Source organism: Mesocricetus auratus, unplaced genomic scaffold, assembly GCF_017639785.1.
Source record: "Mesocricetus auratus isolate SY011 unplaced genomic scaffold, BCM_Maur_2.0 Super-Scaffold_4256, whole genome shotgun sequence".
Classification (NCBI taxonomy): Eukaryota; Metazoa; Chordata; class Mammalia; order Rodentia; family Cricetidae; genus Mesocricetus; species Mesocricetus auratus.
In genome coordinates, this window is record NW_024429182.1 from 84,699,270 (window position 1) to 84,726,768 (window position 27,499).

Genomic DNA, 27,499 nt, shown 5'->3' on the forward strand with positions numbered 1-27,499 from the left:
AAGACTATATCAGTGACACAATATAAATTGTAGTGACTGAGCAGCATTGAGACCTGGTAGAAAGTTATACAGGAGTCAAACATTTCTGATACAATCTAAAGAAAAACCTTCAAGTAACTAAAGAATAACTCATTAGTAATCAATTGTCTGAAAACTAGAGTTTTAAAAATAATCAGTAAACGCCAGGCATTGGTGGGGCACGCCTTTAATCCCAGCACTCTGGAGGCAGAGGCAGGCAGATCTCTGTGATTTCGAGGCCAGCCTGGTCTACAGAGCGAGTTCCAGGACAGCCTCCAAAACAATACAGAGAAACCCTGTCTTGAAAAAACAACAACAACAAAAAAAAAAAAATCAGCAAACAAGGAACAGCTTTTCAAATGTTTATGTGCCTTAACTAAGGAAAAGATGCTTCCATAAGAAGCATAGCTTCAATTTGTTTTTATAAGAAAGGTGCCCTGGCAATTGACTGAACCTGGCTTCATTTTCCATTGTAGGAAGCCTCTTCCCTTATCCAGGAGTCTGTCAGTGTAAGATGAACTGATTCCTCTATCCTATCATATACCAGAAAGAGTCAAGTTTGGAAATGTCCTAACCTCTACAAATCCAAACAGGTGTAGACAAGACTATGTGGATTTCGGATTTCAGATTTCGGATTTCAGATTTCGGATTTCAGATTTCGGATTTCAGATTTCGGAATTCAGATTTCGGATTTCGGGTTTCGGATTTCGGATTTCGGATTTCGGGTTTCGGGTTTCGGATTTCGGATTTCGGATTTCAGATTTCAGATTTCAGATTTCAGATTTCGGATTTCGGATTTCGGGGGTGGGGGTGAGGTAATCCCAATAAATTTCAAGTTAACTATTGTTTCTTGCAGAAAAATAAAACCCATTCATTCAGTCTTGGAATGGGTGGACTTTTTATTCGACAGAGCTAGCAGAATTACAAAGCCACAAACAGCCAAGAAACATTCCTCAAGAATACTCCTGTTAGCTTGGCTCAAAGTTGAGACATCTGCTAAATATTAAAAAGAAAACTTCTGATATTCCTTAAGGCCCACACAACATAGCCATACCTAGCCAGTCAATTTCTTCCACCTGCACTATACAACACTGGTTTTGAAGTAAAGCAGAATTAGGGTTTGGTTTGGTTTGATTTTGAGAGTCTCCCTATGTAAGCCAAGGAGGCATCAAATCTGATATCCTCCTATCTCTAGTCTCTAGTGCTAGCATTATAGGCCTGTGTTTAGTGGTTCTCAATTTCTCTAAGTTTCAGATTCTCTAAACTTAAATGTAAAGAAGAAAACCATGGTCTATTTTGATAACAACTGCATCAATGTGAAAATGAAAGAGATGATAAAAATAAAAGTAGCAGAAATCAATCTTGTGTATAGCAACTGATAATGGGGGATGAGGACACTTATTAAATCACTGTATGAGACCAGAATGATCAAAATACCAGTACCTGACTTGAACATAAAAAAAAAATTACAGACCAGAATCTATTATGAGCATGGATGAAAAAATTTTAAATCAGAATAAAAATGTAAGAAACAGCAATATGTAAAAAAACATAACCAACTAGAATTTATTCCAGAAACAAACATTTGATTCAACATTCAAAAATAAAATAACTCGGTGCATTAACAAAATAGAGGACAAAAGATCTAGGATCATCTCTGTCAACATAGAAAAAGCATTGAACACTCACTCTTCTATTATTAAAAAAAAAAACTGTCAGTACCCTAAGATGGGAAAAACACTCCCCTTATCTGATGAAAGGTATCTAGTACCAACAACAGTAACACATAAACCAAGTACAGCTAACACCAATCTCAGTGGTAAAACACAGAATATTTTCCCCTGCTAAGGTGAAGAAAGGGTTACTCAATAACATCACTTCTATGAAACCTTAAACTATAGGTTCTAACAAAGAAAACAGGTGATAAAGTTACGAGAAAGTTCAAAGATGGGGTACAAATAAGACACATTACTAACAGACAACATGAATACACAAAAATCCCAACAGAATCTACAAGTAAAAAGTCATTAAAAATAAGTTCATTTAGTAAAGTTTTTGATACAAGTTCATGACTTACCTTACCTACTGTATTTCTATGTACAAACTAGTGAGACATAAAATTTATGAAACATTTATTATGTAATAACAAAAAAGCAAATGCCAACAAATAAAACAGTAAAATGGTAAGTAAAAGAAAAACAAAAATATAAACATGCTACAGAGTTTACATAGTCAAAGGGTAGGTACATGATTAACTGCAATTTTCCACAGTCATACCATTGGCTAAACCAATGATCACAGGTGAGAGCACCAATTTCTTCGTATCCACTTTTGAGAAAAGTGTTTATGTGTTCTGTATAGTGTGTGGTTTTATCTTCCTGATTCTTTAACGTGTATGTCTTTGATGTTAGTGGTGCTTGAGTACATTTTATGTAAGGTCACTAGCCCTTTGAATATTCCTTTTGAAATATCTGCTCATTTAAATTGCTCTGTGTGTCTTGCATGTGTTAATATTAGGTCTTTACACTCCTTATGTATCCTTGGTATAAAGCCTTCGTTGAACTTTTACTGGTCTGTGCCTTATCTTCACTCTGGCAGGATAAGTCCTTTAACTTTTTTTTCTTTAAAATTAAAATTTTATAAGCGTTCAATCTGTATTCATCAGAGAAATTCAAATTAAAACTACTCTCAATATGTGTCCATCTTCCCCAGAGATAATAGCAATCATCAAGAAAATAAATGAAAGAATCTTTATTTATTGTTGGTAAGCATGTAAGTAAGCTATTGTAGCAACAAGAAACTAAAATAGCAGAGGAGGCTAAAGAGACGGTTCAATTGATAACTGCCTGCCAAACAAGCATGAAGACTTGAGTTTAAATCCTCAGAATCCCACAAAAAATAAACAAACAAGAAGTACTAGCGTAGTAGGCCACAATATCAGAACTGACAAAGCAGACAGGAGGATCCCTGGAGTGTGCTGCCAGCCAATCTGGCAGAATAGGTGAGCTCCAGGTTTAGTGAGAGACTCTATAACAAACCTAAGGTGGAGCATATTGACAGGAGCCTACACAAGTCAGACACCTCTATCAATCAGCTATGGACAGGGCCTTATTGCTGTTGATTTAATGGCAACTGACAGTTTCCAGGAGATGGGAGGCACAGTATTCGACTGTATACTGACTAATGAGCACATTAGGCTCTACGATATAGTTCTAAACCCAGGATCAAACATAGCTAGGTTAAACTCTATGGACCACAAAACAAACAAAATTAAGAAAAAATATGAAGCCAGGTGGTGGTGATGCACACCTTTAACCCCAGCACTCAGGAGGCAGAGGCAGGCTCTGTGAGTTTGAGACAGCCTGGTTCCAGGGCAGGCTCCAAAGCTACACAGGAAAAATAAAAGAAAAAAATGAACTAACAATGAACTGAAGGAGGGAGGGAGGGAGGGAGAGAGGGAGGGAGGGAGGGAGGGAGGGAGGGAGGGAGGGAAAAGAAGATTTGTAAGAAAAAAGTGGAGGGTAACAGGCTGGGAGGGAACAAGAGAAGGTAGGGGTAGACTAACTGCATGAGCATTATATAAATGTATGAAATTATGAAAGAAGAAAATTTGTTAATAAAAATAAACAAATACATAAAATGGAGAAGTGACTGAGAAAGACACACAAAACTGGACTCTGGCCTCCATACACTAAGGTGCACTGAGACAGAGGAATAAATAAACAAATAATATACAAATTCAATGAGGAATTTCTTGAAAGCAAACAAAAATAAAAAACTAAAATCAAATATTATATGTAGTATAATTAGTGCTATATATACTATATGCAAATAGTACTATATATACCATAGATTACAAGTAGTACTATAGTGTATATATATGTATGTATGTATGTATGTATGTATATATACACACAGTACAATCACAACACAACTCCCTCTCACTCCCCTCCTCCCCTGCCCCCCACGAACCCCTCCAACCCCCCCCATCCCATTCCCCCTCCACTCCCCATGGAGGGTGAGGCCCTCCATGGGGGATCTCCAAAGTCTGTCATATTATCCAGGGCAGGGCCTAGGCCCTCCTCCATATGTCCAGACTGAGAGAGCATCCCTCCATGTGGAATGGGCGCCCAAAGTCAATTTGTATGCCAGAGATAAATACTGATCTACTACCCAAGGCCCCATAGATTGCCAAGGCCTCCTCACTGACACCCAACTCAGGGGGGGTCTGTAACAGTCCCATGATAGTCTCTCAGTCATCTGTCTGGGGTCGGTGACCTCACCCTTATTCAGGTCAGTTGTTTCTGTGGGTTTCACCAGTCCAATCTTGACCCCTTTGCTCATCACTCCTCCCTCTCTGCAACTGGATTCCAGGAGTTCAGTTCAGTGTTTAGTCGTGGGTGTCTGCCTCTGCCTCTGCTTCCATCAGCCACTAGATGAAGGCTCTTGGATGGCATACAAGGTAATCATCAATCTCATTATCGGGGGAAGGCATTTAAGGTAGCCTCTCCACTATTACTTAGATTGCCAGTTGGTGATATCCTTGTAGATCTCTGAAAATCTCACTAGTGCCAGATCTCTCCTCAAACCTATAATGGCTCCTTCTATTATAGTATCTTTCATCCTGCTCTCCTCTATTCTTCCCCTGACTCAACCTTCCTGCTCCCGGGTTTTTTTTTAATCAAATAATATAAAGGACATGACATAAGAATGTTTTTCCTAGCCAGGCATTGGTGGCTCACGCCTTTAATCCCAGCACTCAGGAGGCAGAGGCAGGTGGATCTCTGTGAGTTCGAGGCCAGCCTGGTCTACAGAGCCAGTTCCAGGACAGCCTCTAAAACAATACAGAGAAACCCTGTCTGGAAAAACCAAAAGACAAAAAAACAAAACAAAACAAAAAAGAATGTTTTTCTTCTTAGTTTTGTAGCTAAGATGGAAAAGGTATAGAATTGAGGGTGTTGGGACATATAGTGAGTGTTCATGATGTGTCAAGCACAGGTGAAGGCCATGGAGATAAAACCATCAGCAATATCAACAAAGCCTGCCTTTATTATAGAACTCAAATTCTAATGGGGAGATAGAAAATAAGCAATGAGCATATATATAAATACACACATATGTGCTATCACATAGTATTTGTTATGAAGGAAAATAAGAGACAGTAACAGAAGTATGTGGAAGGTGGTGTTTTAGATAGGGTAATAAATGCCAGGTAGGACATACAAATATTGCATTTGGTCAACATATTTAGAAAAATGTTTTCTGCAAATCAAAATGTGTTTATTAAGGTAAAAAATCACTTAAAATTGGAGCACCATCTACTTACTTAGGTGTTCTTGTCTCTAATATTTACTAACACCTGATTGTCGGTTTGCTACATAATTTAAATAAAATTTTGTAAGGTTGTGTCCACACAGTGTTGACAGAATTCTCAATTTACTAACAACTCTAAATAAATGTTAATAGCCTTTGTTTGGGGGCATGACTTTACTCTGCATTAGTGTTTCTCTATCTATCTGTGTGTGTGTATGTGTGTATGTCTGTGTGTACACCTTATATGAACAAAGAAGATGATGATTTACCCCTCTATTAAACACCTTTCTGTGCACACCTCCAAGTTACAGACTGAAACTTCTATTTTCTTTCTCCAATTTGGAGGTACCCCCACACACACTGGAGCATCCAAACATACTCTAAGTACTTGAATTTTAGATATATGATTCATGGGTGTATACAGTCACCACCTAGGTCTGGAAATACCTACTCCTAACACATCAGAAGAGATTTTTATTTACTCTTTGAAGAATTATTGTTAGACAATTAACACTGTTCTAATTTCTGTGTTTTCCACTTTTTGAATTTCATACCAGTTGGATTGTGTGATATGTCATCTTTTAGATCCATTATTTTCTAAAAATGAAGTCTATAAAATTTATCAACATTGTATCATTAGTTTATCTTAGTTCTCTGTAGTATTCTGTGGCATAAATGTACCACATTATTTATTTACTCTTTAGTTTATGAACATTTGGATTTTTTTCATTTGGGGAATTGGTATAGCTAAAAGGCATACCCTTATAGCTTTTGGTATGAACCACTTTTGTTGACTATAAACCATTGTTGCAGAATATTTGCTTACACTATAAAGATATGTCTCTGCTTAAGATGCCTTCTGATTGGTTTAATAAAGGACTAAATGGCCAATAGCTAAGCAGGAGAGATAGGTGGGACTTCCAGGCAGAAAGAGGAAATGCAAGATGAATCTAGGGACACCAACCAGACACAGAATCAGTTGAACACACAAAATGGGATAGAGGTTAAAGCCTTGTGTTAGAACATATTAATTAAGAAGGGGTGGTAACTTAAGTTATAAGAGCTAGTTGAAAACAAGCCTAAGCTAAAGGCCAAGCTTTCATAATTAATAATAAATCTCTGTGCCATTATTTGAGATCTGGCCAGTGAGACAAAAAAAGGCTCATTACAAACAATGGTTTTGTGCTTCTCACAGTTTGATGGACCTGAGCACCATACAATTCAGGGAGATCCCGTCTAGTGAAAAAGATTATAAATCAAAATAAGATACAAGGGTAAAACCAATCTACACTGATAAAAAGAATCACAGCATCACAAAATCCATAAAAAGGATTTCTTTTTATCTACTTATTTTTATTACATATACAGTGTTCAGTCTGCATGTATGCCTACATGCCAGAAGAGGGCACCAGATCTCATGATAGATGGTTGTGAGCCACCACGTGGTTGCTGGGAATTGAACTCAGGGCCTCTGGAAGAACAGTCAGTGCTCTTAACCTCCGAGCCATAAAAAGGATTTTTAAATCAACAATCCCACAAAACACTATTTACTGCATCTACATTTTATTGGTTTTATTACATATCTTTTGTGAACACTCTTTACATGGTAAGAACATCACAGATTTTCTATGAAAAATAGATTTAAAATTTTCAAAAACATATATTTATATTTTAGAAAATACAGTTTAGAGCCAGGCGGTGGTGGTGCACGCCTTTAATCCCAGCACTCGGGAGGCAGAGGCAGGTGGATCTCTGTGAGTTCGAGGCCAGGCTGGACCGACAGCCTCCAAAACAATACAGAGAAACCCTGTCTCGAAAAACCAAAAAAAAAAAAAAAAAAAAAAAAAAAAAAAAGAAAATACAGTTTGGAATTCACAAACTGTTTCAAGTTACATCGTGTAAACTTTTAGCACTGCTGTCAAATTTAAGAAGACTCAAATTGTTTCTTTCATTTGTACAGTATCAACCCAAAAAGGTTTTCCCAGACCAGCTTCTATCCCTATTTATTTCAAACTTTGCCTCTACCACATTCTTCTAGTGCCAGGGAGTGGACAATAGCTTCATCACCCTAAGAATGGCAAAATGGATACAAATGTCATTCTATAAAAACATTCTAAAAGCACAAAGGTTCAACATACAATGCTCAGCTTTTTAATGGTATGAAATGACAATGAACTAAAGAGAACCAATACTTTTGGATCCTGAAGTTTTACATATATTCAAGCTAATGGCACACAGTTGTGTAAGATAAATTTACACGCCGGGCAGTGGTGGCGCACGCCTTTAATCCCAGCACCCAGGAGGCAGAGGCAGGCTGATCTTTGTGAGTTCGAGGCCAGGCTGGACCGACAACCTCCAAAACAATACAGAGAAACCCTGTCTCGTAAAAACCAAAAAAAAAAAAAAAAAAAAAAAAAAAAGATAAATTTACACAATACAGGACAGTAGTAAACTAGATCATCATCCCAATCATCAGAATCACAAATATAAACAACCACTGTTCTGCTGTGTATAAAATTATTAGCAGCTTTGGGATGCTGTTTTGTGATTTACTTGTCTACAAAATGCCCATCTGTGTCTCCAGAATTCATACCGGCATTGTTTTTCACCTTCAGTACAGTATTCTATAAATTACATAAGATACTCAATCTTAAAACAGGATTTTTTTTTGTTAGATCACTGCATCCAACTGTGAGTTAATGTAGTATTCTAGATATATTTAACAAGGCTTGATGAGTTATGATTGTTTGGTAGGTTGTGTTGATTATAGTGCATTTTAATTTATATTTTCAACTTATGGTAACTCTGTTAGGATATAACTCCATGGCAAGTCAATATGTATCTATACTCAGAAATAGCAAAAGAAAAACATAAATATGTGCCACCTAAATGGGCCTGTACACATATCTTAAAGTTTGTATACAGAACTATTCAGACAATACAGAGAACATATTCAGTCATGCAGCCATACGTCACTGAAAGACCTCATTGTAAACATACAATTGAACAAGAGTGCCCAAGTAAACAAGAAAAACTGCTGACATAAATGTCAGCACTTATACATAGGTAGTGACGTATCTCTATTTACTTTCAGTTGCTAGGATTCAGTGACCATTTTTCTCTAAACCTGAAAACATGCAACTCTAATTTCCTGAAGATTTCACATACAAAGGATCAATGGATTGCTTGAGATATAAAAAGTAATTATAAGTTTTGAAATATCGAATTTCTTCAAAACACTCATGGATAAAAACAAGTCAAAGTGAAAATTTTAATTTCTTTACTAGAAAGACTGCAATTTCAATATAAACAATGAAAACATACACTTTACAGTTAGCAGCATAGACATAAAATTCTGAGTGTAGATTTTGGGGAAAATGTTTATCAATTCCTATTAATATATTAAAGTATGTGTAATAAAAATTGCATTTATTGTTCAGTAAAAGCAAATTATATAGTAATTTGAGAAAATGTGCTGACTAGGAATTCTATTTAATCATAATTTAAGATTAAATATTAACTGGATACTAATAAACTGAACTATAAATCCACCTGACCAATGAAAGAAGGGGCAAGAGTAAATGCTTGCTAGACAAATTACTATAGAAAAAGTGGGAACTTCGGAATTATATTTTCCACAGCTCCTTAATCTAATCATAGTTCAATTAATGAACTAAATTGAAACGTTCCTTCAGGAACTTCTGTCTACTTTTGGATCTATCCAGGCATTCTACTATTTCTCAGTACATATACATTTTGACTTGCAATGGAGGTATATCCCAGTAAGCCCATCATAAGTTGCAAATACTAGTTAAAATGCACTTTAATTCTCTTAGTCTACCAAACATCATTGTTCACCCCTGCCTATTCACTTACATACCTATTCGCAAAAAGGGTATCTGGGAGGTGTTTGAAGTGGAATTTTAAAAAGTATCATGTTACCAAAAACAATCAATATAACTAAACAGTAAGCTTACATTTGGGGATTTTGTATTTTTTTTAATTACTTACTTATTGTGTATGTGTATGTAAGTGTGCAGGCCTACATGTGCCATGTGCACATGTGATACTCTCAGGATAACTTCCAGAAAGGTTTTCCTTTGTAAGGCAAGATCAGCTGTTTTAAGGCATGGGAACCAGACACAGAATCTGTGTCCAAAACTGCTTGTGAACCATCCTCTGGCCAACTTTAAAAATCATCTTAGTAAAGGTGTGGCATATTCATACCAAAATTAAGCAGATGTTATCATTTTACATCTTCAATTAGGTATAAAGATCACACAATTTTAACCTTCTTCTCTAAGTTTTAGTCATCAGTGGAAAGGACTACTTTCTTTGTTTAATAAATATTTTTAGTAATCCTTTAAGAATTTCATACAATGTATTTTGATCATATTCGTCCACAGCTATTATCCCTAACTCCTTCCATATCCACACCTACCTCCATGTACTACCAATTTCTTAACCTTTTTTAAAATTTAATAACCCTATGATTCCAATATGTACTGTCTACAACTTCTGAGTATGGGAGCATCCCATGGATATTTTCTTAGCTGAATATCTCAACTTATTTTAATAAAATTATTCTTCTATATGTTAAAAACTGACCACTATTTCAATAGTTTCAAATTAATTATAGGACCTAAATAAATTATATTAATCACTAATATCATTTTCTTTACAGTGACAGCAATCTTTGAAGACCCTAATAATAACAAAACATCAGAACCCATGAAAGAATTTCCACTTTGAATGTGTCCTGAGACATGGGAAATAAGCATCTATCTTATTTGAGTCACTGTATGTTTGTGTCTTTTTACACCAGGCCAGTCTTGAGTCAACAGAGCAATGAAAAAACCTCTGGATTTTACTTTCCTAAATCTTTCTGATTTGTTTCACCTCTTTAAAAAAACCCATTGGCTTTCCATTAGAAGGTTTTTCTAAGCTACATACTGTGTGTATTGGTTCTCCATATAAAGTGGGAGAAAATGTGTTTTATTATATACCAAATTTACCTACTGATTTGTGTCATTTGTACTAACTGTAAAAAGCCCTCTGTTCAGGTAACAATAACTTCTATGAATCTATTGAGTAGGAATTTACTAAATGCTGTTTAAATTTGCTTTCTGTTGCTATCATAAACACCATAACTAAGAGCAACTTGAAGAGTAAAATGTTTATTTCATCTTACACTTCTAAGTAACAGTACTGAAAGAAGTCAGGACAGGAATCCAGAGCAAAACCTATGGAGGACAGCTACTTACTGAATCTGCTAATTTTCTTATGCAGTCTCAAGCCCACCTGCCCAGGGTGGCCCTGCTCACAGTGGACTGTACCCTCCCAAGTCAATCAATAATCAAGGCAATTTCCACAGACATGGCCAAAAGGCAATCTGATTTGGGAGATCCCTCAGTTGAGCTTCCCCCTTCTTAGGTTGTGACTAGTTGACAATAAAAACTAACCAGTACAAACACCAAATTGGTAACTTTATGCTACCTGAAACTCTGTGTAATATATGAAGGAAGAAGGATGAGACTTTTACCCTGTGCTTACGAAATAACAAATCTAATAGGGACAGCAGTTGCACAACTAACTAAAATGCCATCTAAAGGCATTTTCACATATTTATAAGCACCACCAACTATTTTTTAAAAGAAAGAAAAGTATCAATAAATAGAGATAGAAAGGAAAAATTACCTGAGATAGTTGAAATCATTTGGACAACTGCAACAGCCTCCTAACTTCCCTCTTCCACTGTAACTTCTATCAACAAGACATAAACAAGTCAGAATAATCTTTCTAAAATATAAATTACATCATAAAATTGTCTCGTGACTTCTCATTAGGATTCAATTATAATGAAATGCAAACACTAACATGGTCTACAAGGACTCTAAAATCCACTCTTTCCACTTCTACCACTCCCTAGACATTCAGTTTTCAACTCCAAAGTATGCCAAGCTATTTCCCACCACAGGGCCTTTACCTATGTTAGTCTTTTGCCTGGCTAAGTTGCCTGGCTAAGTGCCCCCCCCCCGCAGGACAGTTCCTAATCAACATTCATGTGCCAGTTAAAACGCCCCCTCTTCAGAGAGGCTTTCTGTGACAGCAAAACACCTGTACCTCCACAAGTCCAGGCCTTCATGTCTCTGTCCACTGCTATGCTCTGCTTTCTCCAGGCATCACAGTATTCGAACTACCTCACGCTATCTCGCTGTACTTTACTTCCTATTCCTCAGAATTTTTAACCCTCTATTAGAGCAAAAACTTATACAGAACAAAACTTGGCACGTTTTCCAGCACAATAAATATTGTTAAACACATTAAGATAGGCATACCTATAACCACAGGACTCAGTGGGTAGAGGCAAGAGGACCAGAAATTCAAGATTACCCTTGGCTACACACCAAGTTCAAGGCCAGCCTAGGCTACATTACTTATCACACAAAAAAAGCAAAAGAAAGATGACATTTAAACTTTATTGTTGGAAGACGCTCAAGATTAGTTTATCAGGAAGTACAAGGAGAAATGAAAAAAAGGAAATCAAACACATTTCATAAGCTTCAATTTTCATAAACTAATAGACTATTGTAGTTGGAAGGTTATATCAAGATTTTGTCAAGGGCTGGAGAAATAACTCAGCAATTAAGAGCACTGGTTGCTCTTCCAGAGGACCAGGGTTCAATTCCCAGTACAACTGTAACCGCAGTTCCAGGGGATCTGACACCTTCACACAGGAATACACACAGGCAAAACAACAATGCACATTAAATAAAAACAAAATTTTAAAAAGATTTTGTTGCCGGGTGTTGGTAGTGCATGCCTTTAATCCCAGCACTTGGGAGGCAGAGACAGGGGAATCTCTGTGAGTTTGAGGCCAGCCTGCTCTACAGAGCAAGTGCTAGGACAGCCTCCAAAACAATACAGAGAAACCCTGTCTCGAAAAAAAAAAAAAGATTTTGTCTGGTTTCAGTTCATTTGAGGCATATGTATACTTGAAAGCATGTTAGGTCTTCCCTTGAACATTCCCCCATACCCAAATCATTACCTCGTAAGATAACCTACTCTTATTCTAGCTGCCTAGCTATAATTCAAAGAACAAATTTTTAAAATAATCATATAAATAAGTAACATAGAAAAGTAATATAAAATTAGTCAGCCACTTGTAGAAAATAATACAGTAGATAGAATTCAATAGTTTACTTCTGGGAATATTCCCTAAGGAACTGTTGGCAGGAACTCAATCTTTACAACATCATATTATTCACAATAGCTAAAATGTGTAAGCAACCCAATTTAGTACACAGCCCCAAATGAATGCATTAAAAATGTGGCATATACTTAGATTATTTAGTCACATAAAGGAAGGAAATTTTAAGACATGCTACAACATATATATCCTGAAATAATCACGCTAAGTGAAATAAGCCAGTCAAAAAAAAAGGACAGCTATTGTTCAATAATTTATATGAAGTTCCTAAAGTAGTAAATCCAGAGATAGCAAGGAAAATGGTGATTTCTGGGGGTTTGAGAAAAGGGAGGAATGGAAAGATATTAGTTTGGCAGGTATGAAGTCATACTCAATTTGGAATAGTAATGTCTACACAGCTACATGAACGTACTTACTATGAACAAATTGTGCACATACAAATAACTGATTATAAAATTAGGCATATCTGACCTCAAGTTAAGTTTAAAAAATAATGCATATGTTTGCACACATACACACACATTGAAGCTCTCTTGTGATAATATACAAATATCTTCAGGGGAGATTTATTTAACCCTTCTTGGTTCCCTTGAGCCAAGGACAAACTAGGAATCCAATCATGAAGGCCATATTTAATTTATTTACCTTTACAATGGAACAAATAGCACGTTTAAAGGTCTTAGCTTTACACAGAGGTTTTCTACTGGATTCCTTACTTTCAACAGATCTAGGCTTCATATTCTAGCACAGTGTGCATAGCAGAAGTAAATATAGAAGGTCTCTGAAGATGGTAGAAACTCTTAAGTGAAAGTTGACTTCAATGTCTGATAACCTCACAGGCTTCCTACTTGATTTCTTTGGGGGAGTTATCCTAAGTCTTAAGGATTTTGTTGTTTGGTTTGTTTACTTGTTTGTTTGTTTTCATTTTGGTATGGCTGGAGATCAAACCAAGGGGCTCACATATGCAAGGCAACCGCTCTACAACTGAGCTATACACCCAGTCCAAGGATTTTCTTATCATGTCAATTCAACAACTGTTTTTTTACAAACTTTTACAAAATGTATTTTCAAATGTTTGACTTCTAGTTTGTGCCAATAGGGAGGGTTTTGTAATGTGTGCTTGTTTGTGTGTGTGTGTGTGTGTGTGTGTCTGTGTCTGTGTGTGTCTGTGTGTGTGTGTGTGTGTGTGTGTGTGTGTGCGCGCGTACAGGGGTACATGTTGTGCTTGTAAAGGCCAGAGGGCAACCTCTGATGTCATCTTCAAAAACATCATCCACTTCCTTTATTATATGATATTTCATTACCCTGGAGTTCACCAATCAGGCTAGATAGGAAGGCAGCCCTAGGGATCCTCCTCTGTAGCAATGGTATAAGGATACACCTTCGTAATTAGGCTCTTTAAATGGGTTCTGGGTATCAAACTCAGGTCCTCTTGCTTGTTCGGGAAGCACTTTACTGACTGAACTATCTTTCCAGTCCCCTTGAACTGGGATATTTCTCACTTGTTCCCTGGAATAGGAGTATTTCTCAGAGGAATGTTCTAGACTAGAAATGGTACTGAGCATCTTACAGTGTTTTCTACATACAAGATAAATGATTGGGAGAAATCTATCACTTCAATTTCTAGCTCCACAACAAGACCCAATACTTAAGTTCACAGGACAGGTAAGCACTTTAAATCATTCTATCATATTATAATAATCTCTTTTCTAAACCTAGGTAAGATTTATTGCCTGTATTATTTCCTATTGATGTTAGCATTTCTGGTGGGTAACTTACTGTTTTGGTTGTTAGTATTTTATTAGCAACTGAATGTTAAACATTCTTACCGGATTTCACAGAGTCTATCTTATATGACTTTTCAGAATCTAGGTTGATTTAAGAAAAGAATCACTTATTTTTGTAATTAGAATGAAGCAGAGATAATGAGAGACTTTTAAAACTTCCTTGTAAAAGCATAGAGGTAAATTTTTAATTAGTTTTCATTTTCATTATAACAAGAAACTTCCTTTAATATTTAAGCTTAATTGTTGCATACTTCCTGAAGGCTTTCTAACTTATACAGAAAGTTGGCTGTCCCTTGTATGGCAGTCTTGTGATACCTAGTATATACCTTTATTACATTAATTACTACATCAAATTGCTGCTATTTGTATTATTCTATTATTAGTGTATGATCTCCTTGAAATACTTTGTACTTGACATTTTAGAATCTTCAGAGCTTGGCATATCCAAAATGGCAAGTCATAAATATGTTACAGAAGTCTTCAGAGGGAACCACGCCTGGAGGGAGGCACCTTGATCTTGATCTTCTAGCCTCTAGAAATGTAAGGCTATTAAAGTCTTTAAATCACCAGTTTATGGTACTTTGTTGCTCTAGCCATCCAGTACATACCAGTAATGAAACAAACTTAAAGACATAAACAAGGCCAAATGTATCACAGTTCTACAGGACAGAAATCTGACTGACACAGGTCTCACTGACCTAAGCTGAGTGGTTGGCAGGGATTCACTACTTTCTGAAGAAATCTGTCCTTTGCCTTTTCCAGCTTCTTTCTTGGCTAGCTTTCCCTGGCTTGTGATCCTTATAACAACAGAACTAGCAGAAGCAACTAGCTGAAGCCTAACACTGTCTTACTCCAGCACCATTCCCACTGCCCCATTGCCTTCTCTGAACTCTTGCGTCTCTCTTCTGCTTTTTTAAGGACCTGTGTGATTACACTAAACCCACTCAGATAATCCTAGACAATCTCCCCATTTCAAAATCCTTAATGAATTCATTTGTAAAGTCCCTTCATTACGTATATAAGGCAACATAAAAATTTAAGGGATTAGGACACAGGCATCATTACGGTACTATTCACTCTGCTTATAGACATTAAAGCTGAATATGAGTATCTTGCAACTAGCCATTCTACTTCTATACACACACATTTGTAACAGGAGATAACAAGAATTTTCATAATACCACTATTCATAATAGCAAAAAAAAAGCTGAAAAACACACAAGGGTCTATAAGCATTAAAAAGGATAGATAAAGTTACTATGGTTCAGCAATGAAATAACACACTACAATGAAAAACAGACTATGACTATCCACTACAGCGTGGATGTATCTCAGAAATTGTCACGTAAAATGTGAAGTTATATATGAATGCATATAGTATATTTCTATTTTATATAAAGTTAAAAAGCAAGCAAGATTACAGATACTATTTGGGTATACATTCAGAGAAGGCTATAAAGATAAGCAAGGGCATAAACAGGGTGAGGATAATGCCTGAGAGAAAAAATGTGATGAAAGAGGATGGGAAAGAAAGGACTTTCAAAGGAAGCAAACAGTGACAATGTTACCTGTTTTGCTTTGTTTTGTTTCCCTTAAATCATATAAAATATATAGGTATAGAGTCCTTTAAATTTTCAATTACAATTAAATACATTTAAAATGTGCTGAATGCAAGTTGTATGGAATGCACATGATGAAGAACTAGTCAAACATTTATTGCAGGTGATCAAAGAGAAGAAACCTATAAAGATAGAATAACCCCTAGAAAAATCAATGCTGATAACAAGGTTACAGAAGAAGAAAACCAAACAAAAACACTGGGAGATATACTCTTTCTGACTTTTGGTAGGTCTTCCAAAACAGGCTTCTAACGAACCCCTATGTAACCCTATGCATGCTCGTAATAATAAAGTGAACAGCAGCTCAACGTTATAAACTGTCAAGAAGCACCCACAGACAGAATGCAGCTCCCCAAAGTTTTCTTCAGCTATGGCAGGCATCCTGGCACAGCAGGCCTCTGTCAGCTCACTTCTGTTTCTCTACTGTCTCTTCACTCAACCCACTCCCAAAAGTCAATATGAGGCTGGCACTGAACGAGCTGCACTGACAAGTCAGGTACATTACATATAAATTTCATCTTCAAGACCATTATTATGGACTCTGATTATCAGGACACCCTCCTAAATCTCCCTCCCCTGTCTCTCCCACTATTTCCCCAGACTTCCTGTAACTAAGGACATTGCTCTTCATCACATAACTGAAAATTCCTGGAAAATTAAATACAGCTTTAGAAACGATGACTGCAGGCAGGTAAATGGGCTCCTTTTGAAAAGTATAGGTGGACTAGAAGTCACTATCTAGGTTCTAGGCCTCATTCTCACAGTATCTTACATCATAAATTGGACTCGATCTTTTCATTCTTCTGAGCATCAATTATTTTACCTTCTATGTAATGAGATTTCAATTAAACTCTAAATTTCTCCAATATCATCTATACGAACATTTACACTAAAATAAGCTTTCCAGCATGTGGAGATTCTCTCTGCTTTAGAAGGAACTTAGAAAGCCTGGAGAGTGTGCTAAGGAAACAGGCTGACCTGGTAATGAAAGGGAAAAAGGAAAAGGGAATGAGAGGTGAGCCCCATCCCTGGGGAAGTCAGCTTAAGGACGATGAAAACAAATTTCACTCAATATATGAAAATATGTTATAGAAATATTACTATCCAATATAATTAAAATGTTCTGCCACAGTAATTTTTATTCTTAGAGATGGTCAATTCTGCAACAGTAGAGATTTGTTCTCCACTTACATATTAAGTGCCAGTTATTTGTCCAAATATCGTAATCTTATTTATTCCCTAAAGGAGAACTCAACCATTAGGAAAGGGAAAACAAAGGAAAAAAAAAAAAGGCTACAACGAGCTCACTAACAATAAGCAACCCTCAAATAGCTAGAACTAATATGAACACTGGGAAGGTGATTCACAAATCCTAAAATAATAATAAATTTAAACCAAAAAATGAAAAGGACTAAAAGCAGGTTACAAAGGTGTTTACAAGCAATGGTCAAGGGCATGAACTTTAGCTTTTGTATAATGAAAAGCCATTAAGTATTTTTTTTTAAGAGAATGAGGAACCTAACCAAATATCTATTCTTGAAAGATACCTGGTGGCAGCATATATCCAACAGAAACAAGAGGAGAAAAACTGTCCTGTAGGCTGTTATCACTAACAAATTTTAACATAAAACTAAAATGCTTACTGAAGCTATGAAATAAATTTCAAAACGATTACAACATTATTAAACAAACTTACAGTGGGTTATGCCTTACAAATTATTTAGGGCATCAAATAATCACACTCCCTTTTTTAAGTCTTCACGTTATATATACACACTTTTTTTCAAATAAAAGTAACACTTTAAATAGTATTTATGAGCATTAAGGCCACAGGATTTTTAAGTATTTACCTAACAATTTAGAAAGCACTTGACATTTTAGGTATACAAAAATATCTTACACACGAACTTTTTTCTAAACCTCACATTTAAGTAATCACACATGCAAGGGCAGTGCTACAAAGCTGACCACCACATTCTAAAATAAATAATTGAAATGGGACAGAAATATTGTTCAATTCTAGTAGCTTGTTCAATTCCCGTCATAGCTTTCATATAGACAATTGGTTTTTGGTTGTTTTTTTTAAACTTCCTCTAAGTTTCAGCCTACTCTTAGCATACTGTAAACTTACTGCTTCTATTAACCCTCCAAAGAACATAGTCAACAATAGATTTTAACCTTAAATTCCTAAGTAAGTTTTTAAAAGAGGACATTAACTAAGAACTGACATATATACAATATTTTATTATAAATATAACATAAATACTTATAATCATGCCATTATTTTCAGCATTCGACCTAATATAACATCCAAAAAGTCAAATATTACCCTAACTCTATTTCTCATGTAAATAAAAACACTTATGCTGATTTGCATTTTCAAGTATTTTTCAAAGATGTTAATAAAGATATTTAAATTCTAGAAAATATTTCAACAATTTTACAAAAATGAATTCACTTTTAAAAAGAATGTTCACCCAAAATGCAATTTTGTTCACTTTTCCCCAACCACACCTTGAAAAATATATAGGATGGCAGCAACAACCTTAAATATTAAAATGAAACTTTTTAAAAATTATTCATTTGTGATTGCATATGCTTTTATGTATATACTACTGAAAGCATAAAATCACTAAATGAAATTAATTTAGAATCAGAAGATATTATAGAATTCATCTACTGATGCACAGACACAGAGAAGGTCATTGATGTCCCCGAAGTTAAACAGAAAGGCCAAGATTTGATCCTTGAACCTCTGCCTGTGAATCTAAATCATTTTCCTTTATGTCAAGTTTCACCTAGACTCTTATTTGTCACTTTCTGAAACAAGAAAAATGTTTTCACAATTATCAAATACAACACTTGAACAATTAAAAAAACCACTTGATCTTCTACTTCAATAAAAGTACTTATTTCTTAACTTCCTAACACAAAATGTATGCAAAAGCACACACAAACACACAAATCCTCCATGTTAAACTTCAAGAACAGAATAAATAAAAATTCTTGTAATATTTGCTAGGTTAAAAAAATACCCTCATCGAGAAATGCCCAAATGTTATCACTGCAAAGCAAGCACTAGGCAGTAAGTACCCAAGTCCAAACCTCTGAACTGTCAGTATGTACTTTAGATGCTCAAAATGCTTCTACTCAAGAGCAGAAACTGAGTAAGGGTTTTCTTCTAGAAGAAAATATGCTGTCTTTACAAATACAAAGTGTATTTTCTTCTAATACAAATAATAAGTGACATTATCTGGAATAATACTGCATTTAAAAACTGAAAAAAAAAAGTTGCTTTGATAGCAAGGGAACGGAAAGAAGACTAGATTTTTTTTCCAACTTACAAAATAAGAGACCTAACTGTCCATAACTTACCAACAAATTACAACCAAAATATTTAAACTGTAATATTTTCCTAAATTTCTCTACAAAAGTAATAAAAAACTATGCTAAAAGACTTTCCTAATGTTAAAAATGTAATCTAGTCACATAAAAGTCAAGTATATTCCAATCTATGAAAATAGCTGACATCATCTGATAGACAGCTAATCATCTAACAAGTTTTCATTTGATAAACATTTTTCTACACATTGTCTCTTATTGCTGGTAGTAAATTTAGAAGACAAAAGGTATAACTAGTTTGTTTTTCCTAGCATCTGGCCAGATAATAACAGAGCACAAGACTGGCCTCCAAGGCCAAGCAAAGTGGCAAAAGTGGCATATTCAGCAGCAGGAGACAGGAGAGTCCTCCAGTTCAAGGCCCACCTAGGGAGCCAAACAAGAATACACAAGCAAGACCCTGTCTCAAAAAAAAAAAAAAAAAACTCAAGAAACAGCATAAAAATATCTCATGAAACACTACATACTATACATAGATCGGTGTTTAGCAGGCCATAAAATCAATGTAGTGGCTCATAGATTATTTTGAAGAGAACGCAAGACACAGAGAGACCAGTGCCTCAAACGTGTAAAGAACAAGAGACGTTTGTTTCCCGTCTACTGGGTCACAGTGTGAAAAATATCACTAATCAGCAAAATCTGACAGCTAAAGATATACATTCCTTCATACAGCTCCTATAGTTACCCTCTAAGTTGCATAGAACACACCTCCTAGAACTGCAAAATCTAGTCAGACCCTAATGCTGCCACTTTTTTGGCCCTGCATCTTTCCTGTCTGCTTCAATAACACGCCTGTCCAAACTTATGTTAACGTCACCCAACCAAACACAGTCCTTGAGAAGATCTGAAACAATAAGTATAAAGTGTTTGCACTCGGTAAATGTTCAATATAGAGTAGCTATACATAAAGGATCTCCTGGTGCCGTGCGTGGGTTTCCCAACGCTATAGAAACAAGTTCATTCCCTTGTGATGATTCCAATTCCTTAAAAAAAAAATATGAAAGTCTATGGGGGTAGGGGAGGAAATGTTTTGGGCATCGTTCCACACATTACTAAGTTTAAAGGTTAAATTGCTAAAACCTTTTCCTAATTATGCAAGAAATACACAAGTCCATGAGTTAGTCTGTTAAAAAAATTGTAATCCATTAGTGTACACTGCTGTCTATTCGTCTAACTTAAGTCTCAATTCCAAGGTTCAGTTCTGTTCTTTTAATTATGAAAACGCTCATCTGTCCTCTGTTACCGCCATTCCGTGCTGTTGAACATCTGCATGTACTCTCATTCTAAAGGGTGCTGGTCACCTCCAGACAGACATCCTCACTAACAGCAAACCGATAAACGGTACCCAAATGCCATGTGTAGGAGCCTAGTATGTCCGAAGTGGGAGTAGTCAACCTATTAAACCTCATGTCAGTCTTGAAAACTCTCCACCTGCATAAGCCAAGTCGGAGACTGCACTATTTCATTTCCTCTCACTGATTAAAAAAAAAGCCAGTGGTTTCTGCTCTTTTGAAGAGCTCCTTGTATGGGGGGCAGCCTTTCCAGCACAGAACATCAGTTCTGCCCCCTTGCTTTGCTCCGAGAGCCAACGCGCTTCCAGAGCAGCGCTCCCGCTCCGGGGACACGCAAGCGGTCCACCCGCGCTCCTCTCAGCAGCCCCTGCTCGCCCAAGAACCCCTACCTGTTCTCGGGAGATGCAGGGCAACGACGGTCTCCTGAACATCTTGCCACTGCCATAGTAACCGGCGGCGCTTTCTCCCAGCGACACGCAGCTGGACCTCCTCCGGGGTCTGATCACAGGCACTTTTTCTTCCGCGGTAGTCGCCGAGCGCGGCGGAAGACAGGCTCCCCGGACGTGAAAGAAGTGGTCCAAGCCCAGGGCCAGGAGGCATCCCGCGCCCCCGACCAGGCACGACAGCAGAGGCCTGAGCGCAGGCGGCAGCGCCCCGAGGCCGGAGAACGACACCCACCACACCAGGCCGGCGAAGGGCAGCACCAGGACGCCGTGCCGCAGCCTGACGCGGGGGGCGAGCGTCAGCAGCCCCACGCAGCTCAGCGCCAGGCACAGGCGGCCCGCCGCCGCCGCCGCCGGCTCCCCGCGCAGCCACGACCACCACTGCCACGCCGCGAAGTCGCCCAGGTAGCAGCAGGCGGGCAGCGCCAGCAGCCACCAGGAGCTCGCGGCGCCTCGGCCCGGGCCCCGCTGCGCGCGCGTCAGGAAGCAGGTGAGGAAGAAGAAGGCACAGGCGATGCTGAAGAGCGGGCTGAGGCTGAGCGAGCAGGCGCTCAGCAGCGTCCGCAGCCCGGCCGCCGCGGCCACCCAGCGCTCGGGCCCCGCGCCCAGCAGCGCGGCCAGGACAAAGGCGGCCAGGGCGCCGAGCGAGAGGCGTGCCCCGGCGCGGAGCGAGGCCGCCGGCGGCTCCACGTTGCAGAAGCGGCAGAGGTGGACGAAGAAGCCGCGCGGAGGGTCCTGCCGCAGCGGGCTCACGCAGCTCTTCACGTAGCCGTTGCGCAGGCTCTCGGGGGGCGAGGCGGCCGCGGCCGGCGGCGGCGGCGGCGGGGACCTCATGGCTGGCGCGTCCCGCTCGCGCTCGTCCTTCCTCATGGCTGCGGCCGCGGGTGGCCGCTGGCGCTCGCCGACCCCGCGCCCTCCGCGTTCAGGGCGCCCCGAGCTTCGCAGAGCGCTCAGGGTTGCGCCCGCCGCCGCCGCCGCCCGGGATCCCCGGCGCGCGGGCTGAGGGGCGGCGGCGTCCGCCTCATGCTGGCTGGAGGAGAGGGGCGGGAGGGCCTGCTCTGTGTCCCGGGCCGCCGCGGACGCCTCTTCTTTTTCCCCCCTCAGACACCGCTCGGGACAGGAGACGGCGGCGTCGCCTCCACACTCCCGCGCGCTGCAGCGGTTACCTCACGGCTGCAGCTCGGTCCGTTGGGCGCGCGGTCGGGCGCTCCTCCCCCGCGGCTGCCCCTGCCGGGTGCGCGCCCCGCCTGCGGCCCCGCGCGCTCCCGTGACTCGGCCGGTCGCCACTCGGGCGGCAGCCGCCCCCGTCAGGATGCGCATCCGGGACCCCGCGGGTGAGCGCGCGCCCGCGGCGCGGCTGGTCGCTCCTGTGAATCCCCCCCTCGCGTCAGCCTGAGAGACGCCGACCCCTCGGGTAGCGCGCGCTGGACATCGAGAGTGGAGCCGCTGCAGTCGGAGCGCCTACACTCCGACCGCCACGGAGCGACGTGCTCTTTGGCAGATGGGAAGGACCGACCGCGGTCCTGGGACCCCAAGCGCAGTAACAGGCGGTAAGTCACACACAGCCCTTCCAGACTCAGGTCACTGCGAGGTCTTGGGGAGGTGGATCCCAAGGGCAGTGCCTAAGTGAACATAACGAGGTGAGTGAGAGTGGGTTCGTGGTGTGCCGTAGGACTGCTTGAATGGAGATGCGAAGGGGGAGGGTCAGCCAACACCGAGGCCAGGATGAAGAAACTGGGCATGTGAGTTGCCTCTGGCCTCCACTGTTACACCTGGACTCTAGGGACCCGGCAGCAGGCCTGAGATCCCTCCAGCGGCTCAACAGGGGAGGGCCCTGGAGAGATCACTCTGACAGCAAGCATGTCTTGCTGAGGAACCCTTTTGAGTGAGGCTAAGAACTAATCAAGTCCTATACTTGGCGTCCTCGACACACATGCACTGCTTCAAACCCTCTAATCTCTCCACCACAGCATAGACTTGCTGTCCCAAAAATCCTTTCCAACTGAGAGACTTTTTATGTGCAACTGTGTATTCTGGGGGAGAGGAGGGAAAGGAGTCCCATAGTCCTAAGACCACTCATCAATTTGAATGGGCTGACTTTGGAAGAAGCCAAATAAGATGCCTTCTGTGAAGGACTGGTGAAATTGGTGACATTAAGAAAGACAAAACTGAGAAAAACGTCAGGAAAGAGCCACTTAAAAGTGGGAGAAAAGAATTTTGCTGAACCAAAGGGACAGAACCCAACCACTCACAGCTGCCTTATAGAGTGTGAACTGTTTCCCTCCACTGAAACTCTCCCTTCAACCTCATGACAGGCCTGCTTTTCTCAAAAAGATAATTCTACATTTTTCCAAGGAGATGAGAAACCTTACTGTGTGGTAAATTACACAAACAGGCCTATTTTTCACCAATTACTCCCAGCCCACAGTCATGACCCAAAGCAGACCATTTTCATATATGGTCATAGTTCACACACATAATAGAAATCATGGAGTAACACAAGAATTTGACAAATGTGTGGAAAGACCAGAATTTCCTTGGCTTTTCTATGTATTGAATAAAGGAATATTTAATAGAGTGTACTAATAGTTACCCAAATACCCTACATGACAAAAATCATTAGGTTTTTTCCCTGCTAGATAGATGTAAGAGGGGCTCATTTTAGCTAAAATCAACAAATATGTGTTTTAAATCCTGCACATAGAAATCACATATACAATCAATTGAAGATAAATTGTAAACAGCCTATATATTTAGAGCTTGTATAGAAGGGCATGACAAAACAAATATCAACATTACTAAAATACCCATTTTAGGTGTTTTTATATTAAAATTACTGTATTGTTATTTTTAAATCTGATCTTGTCATCTGAGATAAATAGACATAGTAATGAAAACAGTAATGAACTTTATGCTGTTTCTTGAGTTAGGTTCCAACCAGCTAGCTATTCATGCCCTAATAATAAGCAAGCCATGGCTTTTAAAAAAAAACTCATTCTTTTCCATTGTAAAAAGAAGCGATTTAACTTAGATGACTTTTGAAGTCTTCTAATTTTGAAAAGCTATAATGTCTATATTCCAGTCCACAGAGGTATCTTTAGGATTCATCTTTCAAATCGACATAGTCAACCTTTGAATTATTTGTGCCACCCAAATTTTCACTGTTGATAAATGAAAACGAAGGTGTTTGTACAAAGGGCTGTTGCCTGGAAATAGAATTCAAAGCCACATTGTTTTATTTTGCAATTCTTTAAACATCTTTTAGCTGTTGTCAAGATTTTGTAGGTTTAAAACCCCAACTTTCTCAATAACCAACGGATGGAGCAAATCTCTCTATACATCAACCTAGTACATGAGTATTCTAAAATAAATTATAAGGATTGTGACAAGACTATCAGAAGTTTACTTAAGAAAAAGAATTATCTAACTATGTTTATAATAGCTCCCTTCTCTATTTATAGTCTTTGTCAAAGATTACTAGGCTACATTTCGTAGAGGGTAAATTATTTTTTCTGCCAAATTTAAACAACTAATAGATTTCCTTAGTTCCCATCTTGAGGTTCAAGAAACTATGACCATTATCTGTTGTGCCAGAAGACCTAGTATATACACCTAACTTCTCTTAGCTCTTTCAATCCCAGCCTTGCTTTGTCTGAATTGGGCTTGATCCCTCTCTCTCTCTGTTTTCTAGTGGATATCTTCACTTTTCAGTTTGATGATCCATGACATGGAATTCTGGTACTTACCACTCATCTCCTACGTCATTCTGAAGGAATGCAACCCTCTATGTATTATATTTTTCTTATAACATCCAGAATTGCCTTATGTTCAAATGGTGAGAATTTTGTTCTATATTCCTTAAAGGTATACCTACTCCAATAAGTCACTAATGCATCCACTGACTCTAGAGAAACCCTATCCTGATCTTTTCATTCTCTGAGCTTAGAACTAATCTTAAAACCTAGATTAGTGCCTAAGGACACTTTTACCAATGACAGATACCTGCCTACAACCTGTGTGTCCTTACAACATCATCTAAGACATTCTAGCACTAGGGTCTGCCCAGCTCTTAGAATGCCTTCTGCATCCAATGACTTCTCTGGTTCTAGTCTTTGATGCATCTAAAACGGTTCTTAGTGAAGCCAAAAATGGGTCTCATGTTTGGTCTCAGCCATTTTTCCTTCTACTCTATGTAGTAACTAATTCCCTATCCTCGTGACTTGTATTTTCAACTGTTGTTTTTGGATAAGGTCGTTTCCTAACTCTAAAACGCAGAAATAAAGACAATCTTTCTAGAGCAATATTCCCAAAAATTCCTTTCCAAAATCAAATTGTTTTTGATGGATCTTGGATGCTGCACCTCTGGTGATTATTATAATTATAGTTATGGAATGTAAGTAGAAAGGAATAGGAAAGGAAATTGAATAAGACCTGGGAATCTCATCTTTATTGTCAGATAAAAGTCTCATGATCAGACAACTCCTCAGATTCTGACAGCTAAGAGAGGCCAGGCATGGTGGTACATGACTGTTATCTGCACACTCAAAAAGCTGAGGCAGGGGGATAATGAGTTCAAGGGCAACCTGGGTTATAATACACCCTAACTCAAAACGCCAAAAGAAAGGAAAAGAAGGGGGAAAGTGGAAGGGATGAAAATAAGAGAAGAAACAAAGAGAAGAATGGAGGTAGAAAAATTATGAAATATTTACTATAAGAGGCCTTGAAAAGAGAGTAATATTCACTAGTTCTTTGAAAGAGTTTTAATACTGTTCCCAGTCTGTGTTACCACTTTCAACCATGAATTTGATACGTTTTTTTTTCCAGGAAAAAAAGTATTATGCAAATGATAGGATGCTTTTCATTTTGTTTTGGTGTTTGCTTGTTTGTTTGTTTGCTTGTTTGTTGAGCCAGGATCTCTCTATTGAGCCCTGGTTGTTCTGGAACTTACCAAGTAGATCAGACTGGTCTTGAACTCACAGAGATCCACTTGCCTATGCCTCCTGAGTGCTAGGATTAAAGGCATGTGTCACCACTCCCAGCCTTAGGCTGCTCTGTTTTAAATAAAAATGTTCAGACCACTCAGGAGGTCTCTATCACTTCCTATTCTGAGCTAAAACAGTCTGTGGAACCCTTGGTAGGAAAAAAGTTAAAACCTCTGAAATAGTCTATCTGGAAAAAAAGAATGTTAATTGAATTGAACTTGGAAAAATGAAAAAAAAAACCCTAAATGTTCTTCCTAAATGTAACTTCACAGAATTCAGTAAAATATAGCCCAAATTTCTTAGGAAAAAAACATATAAAGCAATCTGGAACATTTTAAGTATCAAAGAAACCTTCAAAACTAATTAACCAGTATCATTGAGGATCCCAAATTTCTAATATTAATATTTTCCCTTAAGTTACATGTGAACCTTATAAGATTTTTGAAAAAGTGAGAGAATCAGCATAACTTAGACTGAAAAAATAAAAACAAACTAATTTTTCTCCAGTATAGAAAAGATCATTCTGTTTTGAGAATGCAAGCAACTCTGTTGCCCAAAGGTTAATAATATGTTGCCTTCTAACTAATACTCTTCTCAGAATGGAGTCTGCCTTTTACTTATTCCTTTGTTTTTTAATGTCCTATGCATGTGGTATCCGTATATGTAGGTATGTGGGGAGTATACATTGGGTAGGGGTACATATGTATACATGTGGAAGCCCAAGATTTACCACCCTGTTCATTGAGGCAGGATATTTAGTTGAAACCAGAGCTCACCAATTCTAGTCTCCTAGACAACTTTCTCTGAGGATGCCATCTCCAGCTTCCTAGTGCTAGAATTACTGGTAGACTATCAGGCCTACTGTACATTTAAATTGGTAGTAAAGGTCTAAACTTTGGTCCCCAGCTCCTTACTCTTAATTCCTCAAGTATCTATTTGCAGAATACTTAACTACACTGAATTATAAAAACAAATAGACTATAAACACTCCTTCAGAGTTTCCTCAAAGCTACAACTGTCTCTAAGAAACAGGGAGTATGCACATAAACTATTTAAAAAGGACAGCATATCACATAAAGACTTGGCTACAGCCAGGCAGTGGTAGTGCAAGCCTTTAATCCAAACACTCAGGAGGCAAAGGCAGAACTCTTAGCGTTCGAGGCCAGCCTGGTTTACAGAATAAGTTCTAGGACAGCCAAGACTATATCACGAAGAAACTCTATCTCAAAAAGAAAAGAAATAGAAAACTTGGCTACAAGTATTGACAGCTATTAAAGAAAAAAAAAGTATTCTTGTCAGAATGGCCCCACTGTGTGTATCTCTCTCATGTTGTCTCACTATCTCTCCTTCTCTATGACAGTTCTCTCCATACTTTCTTTTTTATCTCTGTACTATAATTCCCTCACTGTCACTTCCTCTTTAATAACCTTCTCCAC

The 27,499-nt window shown here is 38.7% G+C and overlaps 1 protein-coding gene across 1 annotated transcript in view; it reads right to left on the reverse strand.

Moving 5' to 3' along the window:
• Positions 1 to 22,283, reverse strand: part of Pde3b (phosphodiesterase 3B) — a 145,597-nt gene extending 123,314 nt beyond the window's left edge. The window contains exon 1 of the mRNA XM_040756090.1: positions 21,028 to 22,283. Within this exon, the coding sequence (XP_040612024.1) occupies positions 21,028 to 21,951 (924 nt within the window). The 5' untranslated portion in view covers positions 21,952 to 22,283. The remainder of the gene's footprint in view (positions 1 to 21,027) is intronic.
• Between the last annotated feature and the right edge of the window lie 5,216 nt (positions 22,284 to 27,499).